The sequence below is a fragment of the Gracilinanus agilis genome, chromosome 1, assembly GCF_016433145.1.
Source record: "Gracilinanus agilis isolate LMUSP501 chromosome 1, AgileGrace, whole genome shotgun sequence".
NCBI lineage: Eukaryota > Metazoa > Chordata > Mammalia > Didelphimorphia > Didelphidae > Gracilinanus > Gracilinanus agilis.
Genome location: NC_058130.1, coordinates 407,015,686 through 407,033,971, shown reverse-complemented (window position 1 = coordinate 407,033,971; position 18,286 = coordinate 407,015,686). Strand labels below are relative to the sequence as shown.

The 18,286-nt window shown below is 38.1% G+C and overlaps 1 protein-coding gene across 1 annotated transcript in view; it reads right to left on the bottom strand.

Annotated features, from left to right (window-relative positions):
- Positions 1-529: 529 nt before the first annotated feature.
- EPG5 (ectopic P-granules autophagy protein 5 homolog) overlaps positions 530-18,286 on the bottom strand; it is a 187,137-nt gene continuing 169,380 nt past the window's right edge. Inside the window, exons 40-44 of the mRNA XM_044681656.1 lie at positions 13,369-13,611; positions 11,346-11,562; positions 9,855-10,070; positions 7,301-7,415; positions 530-4,257 (exon numbers count right to left, since the gene is read on the bottom strand). Of these exons, the coding sequence (XP_044537591.1) occupies positions 4,075-4,257; positions 7,301-7,415; positions 9,855-10,070; positions 11,346-11,562; positions 13,369-13,611 (974 nt within the window). The 3' untranslated portion in view covers positions 530-4,074. The remainder of the gene's footprint in view (positions 4,258-7,300; positions 7,416-9,854; positions 10,071-11,345; positions 11,563-13,368; positions 13,612-18,286) is intronic.

The following is an 18,286-nucleotide window of genomic DNA, read 5'->3' as shown; positions in this document are numbered from 1 at the left end:
GTGTTGAACTTAAGTTTGTATAGCACCCAATTAGCTTTAGCCTTACTGCAGCTAAGTCCTCCTGAGCTCAAGTGGTCCACCAGACTCCGAGTCCCTGATAGCAAAAATTGCAGGCATGTGCCACCATGCCTACATCTTTCATGTATATATGCATGTATGCATATATGTATACATGTGTATACATATGTATTTTAAACTGAGCTGATTGCATATTGTGAGGAAAAAGATAAAATTAAGTTAGTGATCAAAGAGCGATCCAAAAACTGACAGATTGATTACCTTCTGGAACTGAGTAGTAAGTGGACACCTGTGTAGGTAATAAAGGCCTTCCAGTGGTTCCAAATATTGACATACTCTTGAGGCAAACCTAACTGTTCCTGCATTCTCCTCTTAGCCTTTTACAAGATTGGTACCCTGTCTCCTTATTAGACTAAGCATAATCAGCATGAAGGTAGACATAGTTAGAACTTCTCAGATCTCCTCATCCACTTATGTTAATGAAAGATTGAAGGGAAAGGGAAGTATGGATTTAATTGAAGACACTCAAAAAGCCTAGTGGGCCTATTACCCTCCTTTTCACCTGAAGGTGATATTCCAGTCTGTAGGGTTCCAGGTATGAACAAATCATGAGTGTTAAAAGCTGACTCTAATGAGCGAAGTGCTCATGTATCAGACTTAGAGATATATTTCTTGTATTCCTCATGACTGATTCCCAGGACTCCAATCTGGCTGTACTCTAACCCCTCCCCAAGGCTGGCTATCTCTATAGTCTCTTTGTAATGGCATGGGCACTCAATTAGCATTTGTATCAGATAGGGTCAGTGTGTGGAAAGGGCAAATGAACTACTGGGCATTGGCTACTCCATTGTCTTAGGATCTGGCTCTTTTATCTTGTCCTTGATTACTGATATGATGTTAATTTTTCTGCTATGTCACCTATTTGATTAATTATACCACAACCCCCATTGCTTGAAACCTCAATAAAATCCAGTCTCTGTGTCAAAAAAAAGTCTCTATGCCATCAGAGGTAGACAGACAGTGCAGGCTTGAGTTATGCTGAAGACTCCAGTGTCTCTATGTCTACTTTCACTATCTAGGTCCTTTCTCCCTTAAGCTTTAAACCCTGCCACCCGTATTCCCTCAGTCCCTAGCTTCCCTTTTAGTGGTCTACCCACAAAGGAATATTATATAGCCGGTAAACAGCTATACAGACCAATCTGCAATTGCTATTGGCCAGTATGAAATGTGTCAAAGAGTCTATGACCCTTTGTCCCTCCCACCACCTTCACTAAGCACTGTCTTATTGCTTGTGACTAAACAAAAATCTGCTAATTTGCTTTGAGGTCCTACCTCCTAGGCACACAGCCTCAAAAGCTTTGCTATTAGGAAAGCAAATTCATTCTTAAAAAGCAAAGAACATAATATTTCTGGCTCTTGTGTGAAGGTCAGGTCAGTCTACCTGTCCCTATTCTTTTCCAGGAGGTAATAGCTACACTGCAGCATTTAACACTGTTTCCTTTTCTTTTTCCCCAATTACATGTAAAAACAATTTTTAACACTGATCTTGTTTTTTTTTTTTCTTTTGTTTTTAAAGTTTGAACTCCAAACTCTCTGGCACTGTTTCTTTAAGGTATTTCTCTGGTCCCATGTAGCTGATCATAAACAGCTGCTTGGAGTTTCAATTGCTACCCATTTATTTATTCACTCCATACAAGAAGGTAACCTTATGTCATCTTGACTTGTCCTTGAATGTTAAACACTAATAATACAGATGGTCTATTTAATAAATATCTCTGCTATTCAAATTACAAGATTAAATCAGCAAGAAGACTCCAGGCATTAGTTCTACATTCAGTTTCACACCGAACACATTTTCACAAGATGATCTCTCCACAAACCTCTCCTCAGCAGATGCAACCAATAATATTTTTTATTTCTTAAAATTCTTTACAAACCCAAGTTCATTATAAATATTATAAAGTTCCAAAAGTTAACAGATTAAACATAATTTTCTTTAAAGTATGTACATCGCTCTCTGATATTTTCATCTTCTATGGTGTCAAGAGTTTGTGACTGCCACCTTTTCTTCAAAGAAAAGGTATAGAAATGCTAAAATCAGAGCAGGGCAGGAGGGATGGTTTCCAGTCAGTTCCATTCAAGAAAATATATTAAGTGCATCCCACAAGCAAGGCACTGTACCTTACAGTAGTAAAGAAAACACTGCCCAAATGCCCAGGTTAAAAACTAAGAGTTTCTAAGATTTTGATCATTTACAATATGAGAAAGACAAGGCAAAATGGACACTGCAGAAATAACAAAGCCAAACGTGAGGCAAAAATCAAGACCCTGATGAAACTAAGCAAGGAAAAACTAGGAAATGGTCAATTTGCTGCCTAAGCATGAAAGGCTTTTAAAATTATGCTTCAGAGAATGTTTGTCTGTGGTAAATTTCTTCTACCTAATTAATGAAGTTCAGCATGAGAGTGCTTCTGCATAGCTGCCAGATAGAAGAATAAGTATTCAAATGGTTTTCTGAGAGTGGGGAGTGCCCATCAGCTTACTAGGCCTCTAAAAATTCTCCATGACTGTGGAGAAGATGTGAAACATAAGTTCTCAAGCTACAGATAAATATTACAAAGCCTTGAGCAACTAAAACAGACAAGATGCATTTGAAGCTGACAGTGCTTATTTGCTCTTTTATGAAGAAAGGAATATGTGGCAATAAAACATTGAAAAATGGGAAGACAATATGGTTTTATTCTAGTCAGATGGAAGTAATCAATATTTAACAATTGAATGTAATTCAAGTGACCATAAGTGCCCCGTTCTGCAAATCCAGAGTTCAGAAATATTGGTCTTCCCAGGCAGTAAGCTTCCTTGGGATTTTGAATGGCTCTCTAATCTCTACTGGAATTCAAATAAAGAACTGAAGGAAAAGAACAGAAAGATGTCCTCATTCTTTTCTCCCTTTGACTTTAGTTTTCTGAACAGAATCCTTATGTACTTTTCAGGATGAGACAAATAAAGATAACTTATCGGCCACCTCTGCTTCTCATCAGCAACCAGGACATGGTGATAATTGTTTTAGACAAGGACTGACTCATAAAGCACATTCGACTTTCAGATGCTCTAGTTTTGAAGCTAAGCTGAAGTCATAGATGTGAGATGGAATTAAGGGCCTTGCCAGGACAAGCCCGCTCCAATCATCCTCAGGTGTTCCCAGTGGAGGTGGCCCTTGAATTCTTGAAAGCTGGGCCAGCAGAGCACAAACTCTTGCAGGTGCTATGGACAGTTTGGAAGACTTCAAATAATATACCTGGCAACATGTGCTGTTGGAAAAAGGGCCTGGAGAGCTTATAAAAAAAAAATTGGCCACCAGAAACTCATTTTACTGGCCCCAATAACTTATGACAACTATGTAGAGAAGCATGGGGTTTGGGATTTGATCTTCAGTGTACTAATGGACTCCTAACTACTGAGAAAAGGAAGCCAGAATAAATGTGGTCATTTAGTAACTTCATGGTTTCTATCATTTAAGAAAAACAACAAACTTTCCAAAGGAGAATCACAAAGTAGACCTCACCTATATTTTTGAGGAACTTAATGAGATTCAAAGTACAGCTTTTTCATATGACTTCAACTGGTGGTCATTTCTAACATGTGAACCTCAGTAATTTGTTTGTTTGTTTTAAGGGCAAGGAGAAGAACAACAAAATACAGAGAGAAAAAAGTTGTCCTATGGTCTGTAAGCCTTATTGTGTCATTCTGCAAGGCCCACTGGCTTTCTATCAGGGTGAAGCTCAATTAAGTTTTTCATTTTCACAGGAATAAAAACTAAATAGTCCTTGGTGCTTCAACATAATGTTACTATAATAGCTAAGAAAACACATGCATACACACTCACATATACATACATACATCCAAAATACCTGGTAGAAATAATCAGTGCCCACATCCCTTTCAACCACCCTCCTCATCGGTTGTACTCAGTTCTACTGTGGACCTAGACAGTCAAAGTTAGACATCAAATGTAAACAGAAATTATCACAGGGTTTTCCTTGGCCCTCGATGCTGCTATCGAATAATGTCCAAATAATGCACTTCTGGATACAGAGAGTTAATAAGAAGAGCCAGGAGACTTTTCCCATCCTGAAGGCAATGGCCAGGATTCTTTATAAACTGGGAGGCTCGGGAGATCTGATCTTGATATTCTATATACTGCTTGCTTGAAGACATGGATTCAAGAGTATTCAGTGCCTAAAAAACAAGGAAGATGAAACTTAACTGTGTACAGGCATCTCAAAGGATATTTCCATTGAAAATGCAATGCAAGCATCGGTCTTGGAGAAAATGTCATATATATCTATGTGTATGTACAGATTCATACATATAAATACAGGAGCCCCCAAAGAACAGCATTCAAAGCAAAACTCCTGTCTCCGATTTTCAAGGTCTTCAATAGCTGACTCCACAACATCTCTCCAACATTATTTCCCATGATTCCAATACTACTAGCTTCCTCAAATATCAGCTTCATTCAAGTATTTGTTCTTTCATTCATTCTTTCCTTGCTGCTTGCAAAGTCCTACTTCCCATTCCACACACAAATCCAAATCTAATCACTCCTGCAGAGCCATCTCAAGCCCCTTTCCCCATCCTACACTGTTCTTTCTCTTCTTGAACTCCTCCATTATTTAAGAGTAAAGTCCACATAGTTTAGTACCTAACTCTTCTGTTTTCTGTACATGAGGTTTGTCTCCCTGTGAGGAAACAACTTTGCTTCCATTCATTAGAATTTCCTTAGAACTTTCATTTTATTAAAACTTTCTTGGGACTTATATCCTAAGTCATCCTATCATTTAAGGGCAAAAGCAGTCTGACTAAAAGACTAAAAGTCAGTATATCCCTTCTTTTATGCTCATCATGCTTTTTCTTTTCTGCAGATAATATGAGTCAAATCAAAAAGTTGAAAGGGGTCTACTCTTTTCTCTCCTAGGAAAGCAAATCAAAAAGAAGATCCTCAGCTCAATAGGATGAAGAAGCAGTATTTGACTTCAGCAAGAAGGGCTCTCTACCCTTCTTGAGAGGTCATTCCTACTGTGTATTAATGAGCAGGTTACAGATCAGGAAAGTGGCACTAACGGGGATAGCTGAATAGCAACAACCATATTAAGAATAGACAGGAAGATAGGGACACCTGTATTATCTCTACCTCTCTATGTTCCTATAAATATGTAGTTATAGATATAAAATTTTATTTGAATAATAGAGAAATGGGCTCTGACCTGACTGAGAGAAGATCTGATAAGGTTAGGAGGTAAAATGGCAAGTTAAAGATAACTAAAGGTCTCATATTATGTGAAGCCAAATAGTTGCAGATAAAGTAATGGAGAGAGTACTTTTGCATCAAATGAAGCTTAATATTAGCATACATTGTTATACCTGTTGAGAATTAAAAAGCTAGGGCACACTCATGTATCTCAGAAGTTTCCCAGTCAGAACTAGAAGTGACTCCAGTCAAAACCTCTGGCTTAAATTGTTAAGTTTAACAAACATGGGGGCAGCTGGGTAGCTCAGTGGATTGAGAGGGAGGCCTAGAGATAGGAAGTCCTAGGTTCAAATCTGACCTCAGACACTTCCCAGCTGTGTGACCCTGGGCAAGTCACTTGACCCCCATTGCCTAACCCTTACCACTCTTCTGTCTTGGAGCCAATACATAGTATTGACTCCAAGATGGAAGCTAAGAGCTTAAATAAACAAATAAATAAATAGATGAATAAATTTAACAGACATGAAAAGAATATTTAAATATGCAAAAAAGAATAGACAAAGGATTATATAGGAAAATGCAACTTTATTATATACAGTTTGATACACAAATTTAATGTTTCTTTCAAAGCTATCCTGCTTGTCTTTGTCTGAACTTGCTTTAGCTTTCTCCTTTGCAGTTTTTTGTTTTTGTTTTTAAACTCTTGCTTTCTGTCTTAGTATCAAATCTAAGACAGGAGAGCAGCAAGAGTTAAGACAAAAGTTAAGTGACTTGCCTGCCAGAAGGGAATTCCCCTCCCTTTGTTTTGATGTAATCAATCAGTGTTTTACCATTGAGATGTGCAGGGATAGACAGGTCCTCAGAGAAAGGAAGTTGAAACCAATGAGACAGGAAACTGATCCGACAAGCACTGCCCAGCTGGACAGTGCCAGGCAAATTAAGGAACTATAATTGGGTCCTGAGATGTGATGTGGGAGAGCTAATGGGTGGAGAAAATGGCTTATAAAGGCATGACCAAGTCTCTGGAGACACTCTTGCTCTCTTCTGACTGGAGATTGGACCTGAAGGAGCCTTTGTTGGTGGTGAGCTTAAATCCATCAGAACAGCAATTAGGGTATTTAGTTAATCAACTCTTTCCTACTCTTTACTATGGTGCTTTGATTAAATTAAATTGTTAAAGCTACTAACAGCCTCATAATTTAACTTTAACTATTACATGCCCAAGGTCACACAACTAGAAAATATCTAAGGTCAAATTTGAACTTGGCTCCTACCAATTCCAGGCCAGTGCTACCTAGCTGACCCATAATAAAAATTAAAGAAAAAAAAATGTTTAAAATCCTACACTGTTGAAAATGCTTCAATCACCCCCTTTCTTTTTCTTGTAATGCTAACACTAGCTCCCCCTTTCCCACTGTGTAGATGCTAGCTGGTTATGCTTATTTCGTGCCACTTCGTTTCATGTCAGTCTTCCCACACTTCTTTGAATTCTCTATATTCCTAGTTTCTTACATGCAATGAAGGGTTTTCCAATGCACTCATGCCTCATCACTTGTTCTTCAACAGGTGAGCAGTGATCTCTTTGTTCCTAGTTCTCTGCTACCACAAGAGAATTCACTGCTAAACTTTTTAGAATGGCATTTATTGTTTCCATTGTTTTATCATTTGACTTCCCTCCCCAGAATTTCACTGATAGCACTTTATTCAAAGTCACTCTTGACTCCTTAGTTGCAAAATTCAATGGCTTTTCTATCATCCTAAGTTTTTTTCCTCTACTGACACATTTGACCCAACTGTCTCTCACTGCTTTTTTATATTCTTCCTATATTCTTACTGCCATGACACTGCTCCATCCAGGTGCTCTACCTCCCATTCTGTTAGAAGAGCTTCCTAACTGGTTTCCCTGAATCCAATGTTTTCTTCACACAGATTTGAAATTAATCTTTCTGATCCTCATGTCTGTCTATGTCACTCCCTTGATCAAATACCTTCACAGGCTCTCCATTATATAGAAAAGAGGCTATTAAATACCTGCTGAGCTTTTGGAGAGAAATGTAATTCAGAACTAGGCTTCAAACGAATTTGATCTTCTGAAGGAACTTGAACTGAAAGGAAGGCAGCCATGCTTCTTGCAACTACACGGAACCTAAGAAAATGCAAAGGCAATAGGAAAAGCCAATTATAATTTAAAGAGACATTACAAATCAAGTCCACAGAGGTCCTGTGTTCAAATCTGGCCACAATCTTAGTTATGAGAACCTGGGGAAGTGTAAAGAGCAGGAACTAAAAACTGGGAAAAGATTTTTGTAATCACCAGCCTGCTTATTTCAGCAGGTGGACAGCTCCTCCACTTACTCTGTCACTAAGGAAATGAATAGAATCCTTACAACTGACAACAGGATGTGATCTGTATCTTTTGATGATATAAATATAATATCTTCTTAATGATAATGATTACTCCAATCTGATTGTGATGAGAACTAGGAGATTTTAATTATATTGATGTTGATGATGAACAAATGTTGCTGTTGAGACTGTTTAAGCTTCCCAAGTGAAAGCAGCACCTTAACTGTCACCCTTCACTGCAAGAATCTTGAAGCTGGTGAATCAGGTCAGAAGATAGATCTTATTTCTCAGTAACTAATTTAATCGATGATAACAGGAATGATTAGGGGTTGAATCAGATTTAAGGGAAAATGGAATTAGGAAAGAGGTGTTAAGGGATAGAATGAGCTAACTAACTAAATAATAAATCTTTAGCACTCCCCAGAAGGAAGCCACAAAGGGAAGCTGCCAGCCTGGGTGGCTTGGCAGCCAGAAGGACTAGCTCAAGTTGCTGGCTGTTTGACTTACCTAGCTTTGCAATATTAGTATCTTCAGTAGTGGTCTATCTGGGTAATGATAGTAGATTATTCTGTTACCAGTATATGATGAATGAAAGAGGGTAACTATCCCTAAAGCTAACCCTGGCTTATGAAGCAGCTAAAATATAGGTTGGATTGGATTTGGAATGACTGGTTGGATTTGGAATGACTGGTTAGATTTGGAATGGCTTTATTTAACCAGGTCTGCCTCTTACACAGGAATGTTGTTATTTCATAGGTATAAAAAGTGTTTTCAACACTGATAAGGACTAGAAGAAAATAATATAAAAAGATAATCTAGGAGTCTGATCAAATAAGACATACATTCTTTCATACAGATTCTAACTCAAACCTTTGGGGTTTTTTGTTTTTAAAGACTATTCAGATTCCTGTCTCACCACTTACCCTTCTTACTCACAAATCTTAACATATTTTTGAGGACTAAACAGCTAAAAAACTTTTAATTCAACTGTCTGTTTCATCCTTGGGATCTCTAACCTATTTATGTATCTTAAAACATGAAGAAAACAAAGTCATAGTATTGCATGATTACAAATACACAGATTTTTAAAAAGCTTTTTATTATTCTGAAAAGTTTAATTTTTAGGTTTAAAATACATGTAAAGGTACCACAAAGAACAAAATAGAATGACAGAATTTAGAATTGAAAAAATACTTTCAGAAATATCCAGTCCAACCTCCTCATTTTAGATGAAAGGAAACTGAGCCCACAAGGAGTTAAGTAATTTGATCAAGATCACACATTAATTACAAATTAGAAGAATTTGGATTTGAATACAGTTCCTCTGACTATATCACCCTTTTCACAATACCATATTGTCATCACAGACTTCTAAAATCTATTGTATTGGAACAAAATATAGGCTACACTTTTCTTCATTATATGGTTTATATAAAACCAGAATTAGGCCTATACAACAAAAACATCAAGAATCAAATGGTATTATCAGTGTGGATTCTCCCAAGACTGAAGCTGACCACAACTCCTTTGTACCTTGGTAGTGTTCTTAAATTGCTTTGGCTGAAAAAATTCATCACTTCACAGCTAACCTTATGCTTACAAGCACCATTTAAGTTGGTCCAACAGAGGGTAAGCTTCTTGAGATGTAATGATTGTTTCACTTCTGTCCTTGAACACCCATTATCCAGTATGGAGCTTGACAGAGATTAGGTATTTAATGAGTATTAAATGAGATCCTTAATTAACAGGCATACAGTTCAGCCCTGGGTCCAAACTCAGACTTCTTCAGGCTTAGGGAACAAGCCAGAATTTGCACAAGGCAGAGTTTGGTTTCCTATCTATGTAACACTGAGGAAGTGTGGCCTATAATTGGTGGTGGTCTTCAGATCATACCTTTGTATTTTTTTTTTTTTTTGCATCAAAGACCTCATTTTAAGGACAGGATGGAATCCTAGTTGTGTTTTTTGTTTTTTTTTTTTTTGGTTGTTTTTTTAAAAAACCCTTATCTTCTGTATTAGAATCAATACTGTGTATTGGTTCCAAGGCAGAAGAACGGTAAAAGCTAGGCAATGGGGGTTAAGTGACTTGCCCATGATCACACAGCTAGGAACCTAGTTTTAAAGCAATGGGTTATTTGGTCAGAATCAATAGGTTGTTTTGGTTTTTTTTCACCATCAGCATTCATACCAGTGCTGGAATTAGGACTTCACAAAGAGGAATTCTTCTTTCTGATTATTACCTGTTGGACAAGGGAGACTTCTTGCCTAATCCAATAGCACCTAGTATCCCTGAGCTCAGCCTTTCCTCTGCTGTCTGGCTCTGTCTGTTCTGGATCCCAAGAAGAGTCCGGATAACAGATCCGATCAGCACAGCATCATCCTGTTCAACTTGGATCAGGGACAAGTGCAACGCCTGGTGCCACCACAGAAAGAGCTTTGCCTCATCTCGCACAGAGCTTGGAGTAGGGAACAAATGAAAAGAAAGAAAAAAATTAGGAGCTGATCCTGCCCTGCCTTTCTCAGACTTAAAATTTACATTTGGATTTCAGGTTCATGGTATATGAGATATATCATTAAGTATACTGAAAGTTCAAACAAAAGGATCACTTTTATAAAAGAAAGTTACTACAAGGAAATCTGCTTAAGATCATCAAGCTGTCATAGAAATATTACTCATTGGGCAGTCTGGGTACTGGTCCCTAAACCCTCAGAACTCACTGTGTGACTCCAGACAAATCACTTAACTTATCTGAGAATACCTTGGCTTCCTCTTTTGTAGAATGAAGTGGCAAGCACTTCCTAGTTGTGTGACACAGGGCAAGTCACTTAACCCCAATTGTCTAGCCCTTACCCCTCTTCTGTCTTAGAAGTAACACTATCAATTCTAAGACAGAAGATAAGGGTTTAAAAAAAATTGAAGTGGAGAGGAAGAGGAAGAGTTGGCCTACATCTCTACTAAGATATTTTCCAGCAAAAATATTTTATCATTCTATGGGTTTCTGGTAATTTGCAACAAGAGATTACAGTAGCAAATCATGTTTTACTCTCAACTAGAAGGTTTCATATTTTAATATTCTATACACTATCCTTGTAATCATTTTGCAAAGTTTTTAAGGCAGGTGTCAAACATAAAGCCTGGTCCCTTAACCAATAAAATGTAATGGGGGGAGGGGGCAGCTGGGTAGCTCAGTGGATTGAGAGCCAGGCCTAGAGACGGGAGGTCCTGGGTTCAAATCTGGCCTCAGACACTTCCCAGCTGTGTGACCCTGGGCAAGTCACTTGACCCCCATTGCCTACCCTTACCACTCTTCCACCTATAAGTCAATACACAGAAGTTAAGGGTTTAAAATTAAAAAAAAAAAAATGTAATGGGGGGGGGGATGTTTAACAAAATAAATAACTATACCAATAAATAAATAAAAATACAATCGAACATAGGTGTTTGTATTGTGATTTTCTAAATTAATATGCAACTCAAAGGGTCACAGGGGTTAGTGGTTCCATTTCTTTTTGAATCTGAAACCACTGTATTAAGGTATTTCTAAAGGTGAGAGTAGTCAAGTCAGGTATATAATCAATTCATTCATTTAATCAAAAGTACATTTAAAAAATCTGACACGATTGTCTTTTTACATATCTTTGTGTTTATGTTTAATTAAATCTTAAAATACTCACATTAAAATAAAACATTAATCAAATTCCATATGGCATTTAGAAGACTAATGACATACCCGAGATAAACCTGTTCCAGCCACTTTCCTAAGGTGAGTAACACTTTCATTTCATTTCGTAGTGTTTGCTCACTATTTAAACACTGCAACATATAGACATATAGGGTCAAATAACTTCCAAGGGATAGACATTCCTGAATAAAGTCTTCTATGGTGAGTTCAGGAACTTGAAGGGATACCAGGATAGGCCCCCATCCCAAATGATGATTGAGAGAGTCTGATAAAAGAACAGAAAATAGAAAAACTAAGTAAATACAACAAAGCCAAACACGGTAACTCAACTATTCTAATAGAACCTTTCACTTTAAATTTCTTAATGTGAAATTATTTCTCATAATAATCTTAAAGAAAATCAGTAGGCTGTGTGCTGTATAAAATACAGGAAATCTAACTGAGATAAGATTAGAAGTTTCTAATTTCTAGATTTTATCTTGTTCAAAAATCATCTTTCAAATTACCTAATAGAGCAGCATGCCAAGTCAGATACTATACAAACCAAATATATGGACTTATTTCCTGTCCTCAGAAATTTTGGCCTTGTGTGACAGTTAATATTCTTTTTAAGTATTCTGTGAAAACAGATTAGGAGAGCTAATAATGGACAAGGGAGGGAAATAGGGCCATTGATCTTCTAATATAATATTATTTATCAAAGCTTATCATATTCAGATAGTGAACTGTTAAAAAAATCTCACAAAATCATGAAAAGGTTTATTATTTCTAAATAAGAAATTTAAACAATTTAAAATTCCCTTTCTTCTCTCTCTAGTGATAAGATTTAAGTCATTTGTCTGAGTCATGGGATGTTAAAGTTATAGGAATTAGAGCTGGAAGGGTCCTGAGAAGTTATCTAGTACAAACTTCTTTATTTTTACATATGAGGAAAATAAGCCCAAAAGGAGATAAGTTATACAATCAAGATCACACAAGTTATAAGTAGCAAAGTCAAGATAGTCAGAAATATATTAAGAATAAGAGTCTTAGAATAAGAGTCTATGTGCATGTTGTACGACAAACTTGCAAAATAATTGTTGCAGATGGAGGCTAGTAGTTCCACTCAATTTAATTAGTGCAGTTATGGAAGCATACGAGCCCCGCACTCCCCACCCTGTCAGATGATTTATACATTTGTGGATGTGTGTGTGTGTGCATACATTCTACATACACACATCTCTGCTAATACTTGTTTTAAAAAATAGTTACCTTAAAAATATTGACAAAAATGCACTAGTTTAACAATATTATTCATTTGAGAGCTGGTGATAACTGTTATCATTAATTATGCTGTAAAGGTAAGTTTTCAATCAGATGACAAAAAAGAAAGAAATTGTAGGCTTGGGGAGCTAATGAACCTCAGCAGCCATTTCAATCACTGTTCTAACCCTAAACAAACTCTTTAATATGTTATATATTAAAGAAATGGAAGCCCAATAGTTAAAAATCTTGCCTGAGATCATACAGTCAAAAGCAGAACCCAGATGTCCTAACTTCAGTGTTCTTTCCAGTGTGGCTATTACTTTCCAATAATACTTACCTGAAAACTTTACCAACTAAGGGGTAGGGAGGTGGCATGGTGAATAGAAAATCAGGCCACGAGTTGGGAGGAGCAGGGTTCAAACTTGGACTTAGACACTTCCTAGCTGTGTGACACTGGGCAAGTCACACAACCCCAGTGGCCTAGGTCTTGCCACTCTTTTGCTTTGGAAGTGATTCTCAATATCAATTCTAAGACAGAAGGTAAAAGTTTAAAAAAAAAAAAAACTTTACCAGCCAACACTGGAAAATAAAGCAAGAGGCAATAAAAAATGCCAAGAAAGAAAACTAGGATTCAATCGTGGTTTAGTAAAAGTCCAGAGTCCAGAGTTTCCCTTAGGAGAGATCTCCACAAACCCGTGAAAATTCAGAGGGATGCCTCCCTGATTCATGCTGTTCTTTTTTACCCCTTATATCCCGAAACATCACTCTTTCTAAATGACCTTTTCCTGGAAAGATAGAAGTAGACTGCAGGATGAAACTCACTCACCATCCTGGAAGTAGGCAGTGATAGAGGCCTCTGTAATCTCGGCCATGTGTCGCACAGATGCCAAACTCTGGCACGCTGCTGTCAAAAGGGGAAGCACCACCAACCCATGCACTTTCTGGTCAATCCAGTTGCGGACACTGCCCCGAAGAAACTCAGCTGTTGGGAGACTTGCATTATTCATCATCATTAAAACTTCAACAAAGAGTCTGCTGAGGGCCATATGGCGTGTCTGGTTATCCATATCTGAAGGGGAAAAAGTATACACATATCCACTAATACACATGGGTAATCCATCACTGGTCCTTCAAACACTATTAAAATTCATTTCATGAAGAAGAGAACAAAAATGTTTAAATTCTCAGCAATAATCTATGCAGACTTCATAGTTTTGATGGTAGTTTCCAAAGGAATCAAAACACAGCCATTCTGTAGCTCTAGCCAGTTAATAAGTGTTGTCCTACTGCTTGAAAATGTATTTTCTAGGTACTGTGGGGAAGCTAAAGCTTCCAAACCACTTAGGAGGCACAGTGCCTAAAAGCAGGAATATGCTAGATGCTAATAAAAAAGTACTTTTGGAATGCTTTGCATCAAGCAAAACTGAAGTATTTTCTTTTCTTTTAATTTCTTTATCCCTTCAAATACAAAAATAAACAATCAAAAAATTTAAAAGGTTAATGGTAATCTGAGAAATGGAATTATAAGGAAGATATAAATTCAAGTCCAGGCTGTGACACACACTGGATATGTCTCCTGAGTAAGTCACTTATCCTCTCAGTGGCCCAGGCTAGTCTCTTAAAGTTGTAAAATATAGTTACAACACAATTGTCAGTTGGCATTGGTAGAGTACATTTCTTTACTGTGAGTTTGTGACAAAAATGAAATCATAAGTTCAGTTTCTCCAGCTCATAAATCTCCAACCACACCATAAAAAGGGCAAGATATTTAGACTCATTCATTACTATTAAGAACACAGTCTCTTCTAACTTTTCTCCAAGTACATAAGCCTATACTGGAATAACAGTGCAGGACACCAAGACCAAAAAGGAGTTAGCAATTCAGTCACTATGAACTGGCAGAGATCTAAATGATGACTGAGTCCATCATCAACTATACAAAAGATCTAACTTTCAGAATTCAGGTCAGGAGGACAGGAGTTTCTCTAACAATACCATTTTGGAAGCACTAAAATCTCACAGGCTCCTAGATTGAGTTTGTGAAAGCAACAGAAACTCAGACCAGGCAATCCTCTCACAAGTGAGCAGAGGCCAACACTAACATAAAGTTCAAAATGAAGAAGCAGGCTAGAATGATGAGCAAACAAACAAACAAAAAAGAAACTTGACCATAAAGAACTACGATGGGGACAGGGAAACTCACTATTCAAATACAAAAGACAACTTGAAAACAAGCAATGTCTCCCCACCCTCAAATGTAAACTGGACACAAGTCCAATAAGGATTCTTAAAAAAAGTTAAAGAGACAAAATTTTTTCAAAAGACAAATAAAAATTATGGAAGAAAAATTTGAAAAGAGAATGAATAGCTTGGTAAAAGATGTACAAAATCACTGAAGAAAATAACTCCCTAAAATTAGAACTGAACAAACATTAGCTAATGACTCCATAAGATATCAAGAAATAATGCAACAAAGTCAAAAGATTGGGAAAAAATAAGAAAATGTGAAGTATCTCTTATGAAAAACGGAATAAAAATGGATGGAGAAATAATATAAGATTCACAAGACTGCCTGAAATCTATTTTTAAAAAGCCTAGATATCTTTTGAGAAATTATAAGGAAAACTATCCATCTTAGAATCAGAGGGCAAAGACTTCCGGTTAAGATGGCAGCAGAGTAAGGAGCAGCTGCTCGATCTCTCCTGACCGAACCACATAGGACCCCTCAAGGGGAAATAAAAACGAGTCCAGAGGAACGAAGGAACCCCACAACAGGGCGCAGCATTGAAGGTACGCAGAATCGGGGCACTGCCACGCTATAAAGGGGTGAAACAGCTCTCACTAAAACGCGAGAGGAAGAAGCCCCTCCCCCACCCCCCACACCGCACAAGCGGGTAAACAGGACTGGGGCAACGAGATAATCACTGGCAGCCCCGGAGCCCGTACCTGTGCGCTGCAAGAGGAGGGACCCCAGGTGGCTGGGACTTTCCCTGAGCGCCCACCTGGGTGAAGGCACCGCCTCCGGCCAGGACAAAGGCCCCTAAAACACAGCCTTTCCCAAGCTCTGAAGGCATCCCCTCAGGTGCGAATAAAGATCTCCAGCCCACAGACTTTCACTACCTTCTGCGGGGGTGAAGGCAGGCCCTAAGAGCATCAGCGCAGGCAAAGGCAGTGCCCTAGGCTTGGATAAGGATCTCCAGCCCAGGCTTGGACCTCCAGTGAGGACCTGGTGCAGACCTGATCGTGGCTGTGGAAGCAGCCCCAAAGACTGCTGAAGGAACCTCGGGCAGAGGGGCAGACCGGGAACTACCAGGAGGCCTGACCCCGAGGACAAGGAGACCGGAGCCCCCCGGAGCTTGCAAGGCACAGGCAGACCCGGAGTGCAAAGACAAAGTGGAAAAGGAGCGGGGCTAACAATGGCTAGCAATAAGGAAGTCCAGAAGAAAAAGACCATCAAGAGAAACTCTGGAACACTCGACAACTTCTACACAGAGAAAATCCAGACAACAGAGGAGGGAAAACAAAAATCCAAACCTCCCCCAAAAAATGAAAGCTGGTCACAAGTTATAGAAGAGTTTAAAAATGAAATGCTGAGGAAGATGGAAGAAATCTGGCAAGAAAATAACAGTTTAAAAGGCAGAATTTCGCAATTGGAAAGTGAGACAAGACAACTGAAGACCAAAAATGACCAGATTGAAAAGGAAAACCAAAACATTAGAGCCGAAAACCAGTCCTTAAAGGCTAGAATCGAACATTTAGAAACCAATGATCTCTCAAGACAACAAGAACAAATAAAACAAAGTCAAAAGACTGATAAAATAGAAGGAAACATGAAATATCTCAATGAGAGAGTGACAGACCAAGAAAACCGGTCTAGAAGAGATAACTTGAGAATCATTGGTATTCCAGAAAAGGCAGAAATTAATAAAAACTTGGACTCCATACACAAAGAAATTATTCAGCAAAATTGCCCTGAAGTTCTACAACAAGAGGGCAATATAGACATTGAAAGGATCCATAGAACACCCTCTACACTGGACCCAGAAAAGTCAACACCCAGAAATATAATAGCGAAATTGAAGAGCTTTCGAGTCAAAGAAAAAATCTTACAAGAAGCCAGAAAGAGACAATTCAAATATCAAGGAGCACCAATAAGGATCACACAGGATCTGGCAGCCTCAACACTAAAAGAACGCAAGGCTTGGAATACAATATTCAGAAAGGCAAGAGAGCTGGGCCTTCAGCCACAAATCAACTACCCAGCGAAATTAACCATATACTTTCAGGGGAAAGTATGGGCATTCAACAAAATTGAAGAATTCCAAGTTTTTGCACAAAAGAGACCGGGACTAATTGGAAAGTTTGACACTCAACCACAGATATCAAGAGAAAGATGAAAAGGTAAATAAGAAACAGAGGGAAAAGAAAGAAAACTCATAGTCTTTTAAGCTTGACTCTTTAAGGGCATAAATAAGATCTAATTATCTGTATTACGAGGTGGAGAAATGCTATGTATAATTCTCTGTAGTGAACTCTATACACTATTATAATATTCACTATTATAGCAACCAGAAGAATAATTCATAGGGAGAGGACAGGATACTAAATGGTCTAAGATGACATGGGGGGTGGGAAAGAGGGGAGGAATAGTAGGGGACACCAAGAAAAATCCGAGTAAATAAGAAAAATAAGATATTCTATTACACACAAAGAGGGGATGGGAAGGGGAGGGGATAAATACTACCATAAGAAGGAGAGGAAGAGAGCATTAAGAGGTAATAATCAAACCTTACTTTCAGTGTAATCAACCTGGAGAAGGAAGAGTAGCTTTATTATCCATCTGGATAAAAAACTCCATCTAACCCTACTGAGAAAGTCAGAAGGGATAAACCAAAGGGAGCAGGGGAGTGGGGAGGCCAAAAAGGGAGGGAAGAAGAAGGGGGAGGGAATTCATTCGGTCTTTAAAAAAACAAAAAGAAGGGAACAACAAGGGAGGGGGCAGAAAGGGAAGTCAATCAAGGGAGGGGATAAGGGATACTGGCTGAAAGCAAACCACTGGTGTAAAAGAAAATAGTGCAATAAGAAGGAGTGGGTCTAGGGGAGGATACAAAAAATGTCAGTGAATACACAACTAACAATTGTAACTCTGAATGTGAACGGGATGAACTCACTCATAAAACGGAAGCAAATAGCAGAGTGGTTCAGAAACCAAAATCCTACCATAGGTTGTCTACAAGAAACACATATGAGGCGGGTAGACACACACAAGTTCAAGGTTAAGGGTATGAGCAAAATCTTTTGGGCATCAAATGAGAAAAAGAAGGCAGGAGTGGCTATCATGATCTCTGACAAAGCCAAAGTAAAAATAGATAGGATTAAAAAAGACAGGGAAGGTCATTACATCCTGATTAAAGGCAGTATAAACAATGAGGAAATAACACTGCTCAATATATATGCACCAAGTGGTATAGCATCCAAATTCATAAAGGAGAAACTGGCAGAGCTCAAGAAGGAAATAGATAGTAAAACCATAATAGTGGGAGATCTAAATATTCCTCTTTCAGATCTAGATAAATCAAACTAAAAAATAAATAAGAAAGAGGTAAGAGAGATGAATGAAGTCCTAGAAAAATTAGATCTAATTGATATGTGGAGAAAAATAAATAGGGACAAAAAGGAATACACCTTCTTTTCACCTGCACATGGTACATTTACAAAGATTGACCATATAATAGGGCATAGAA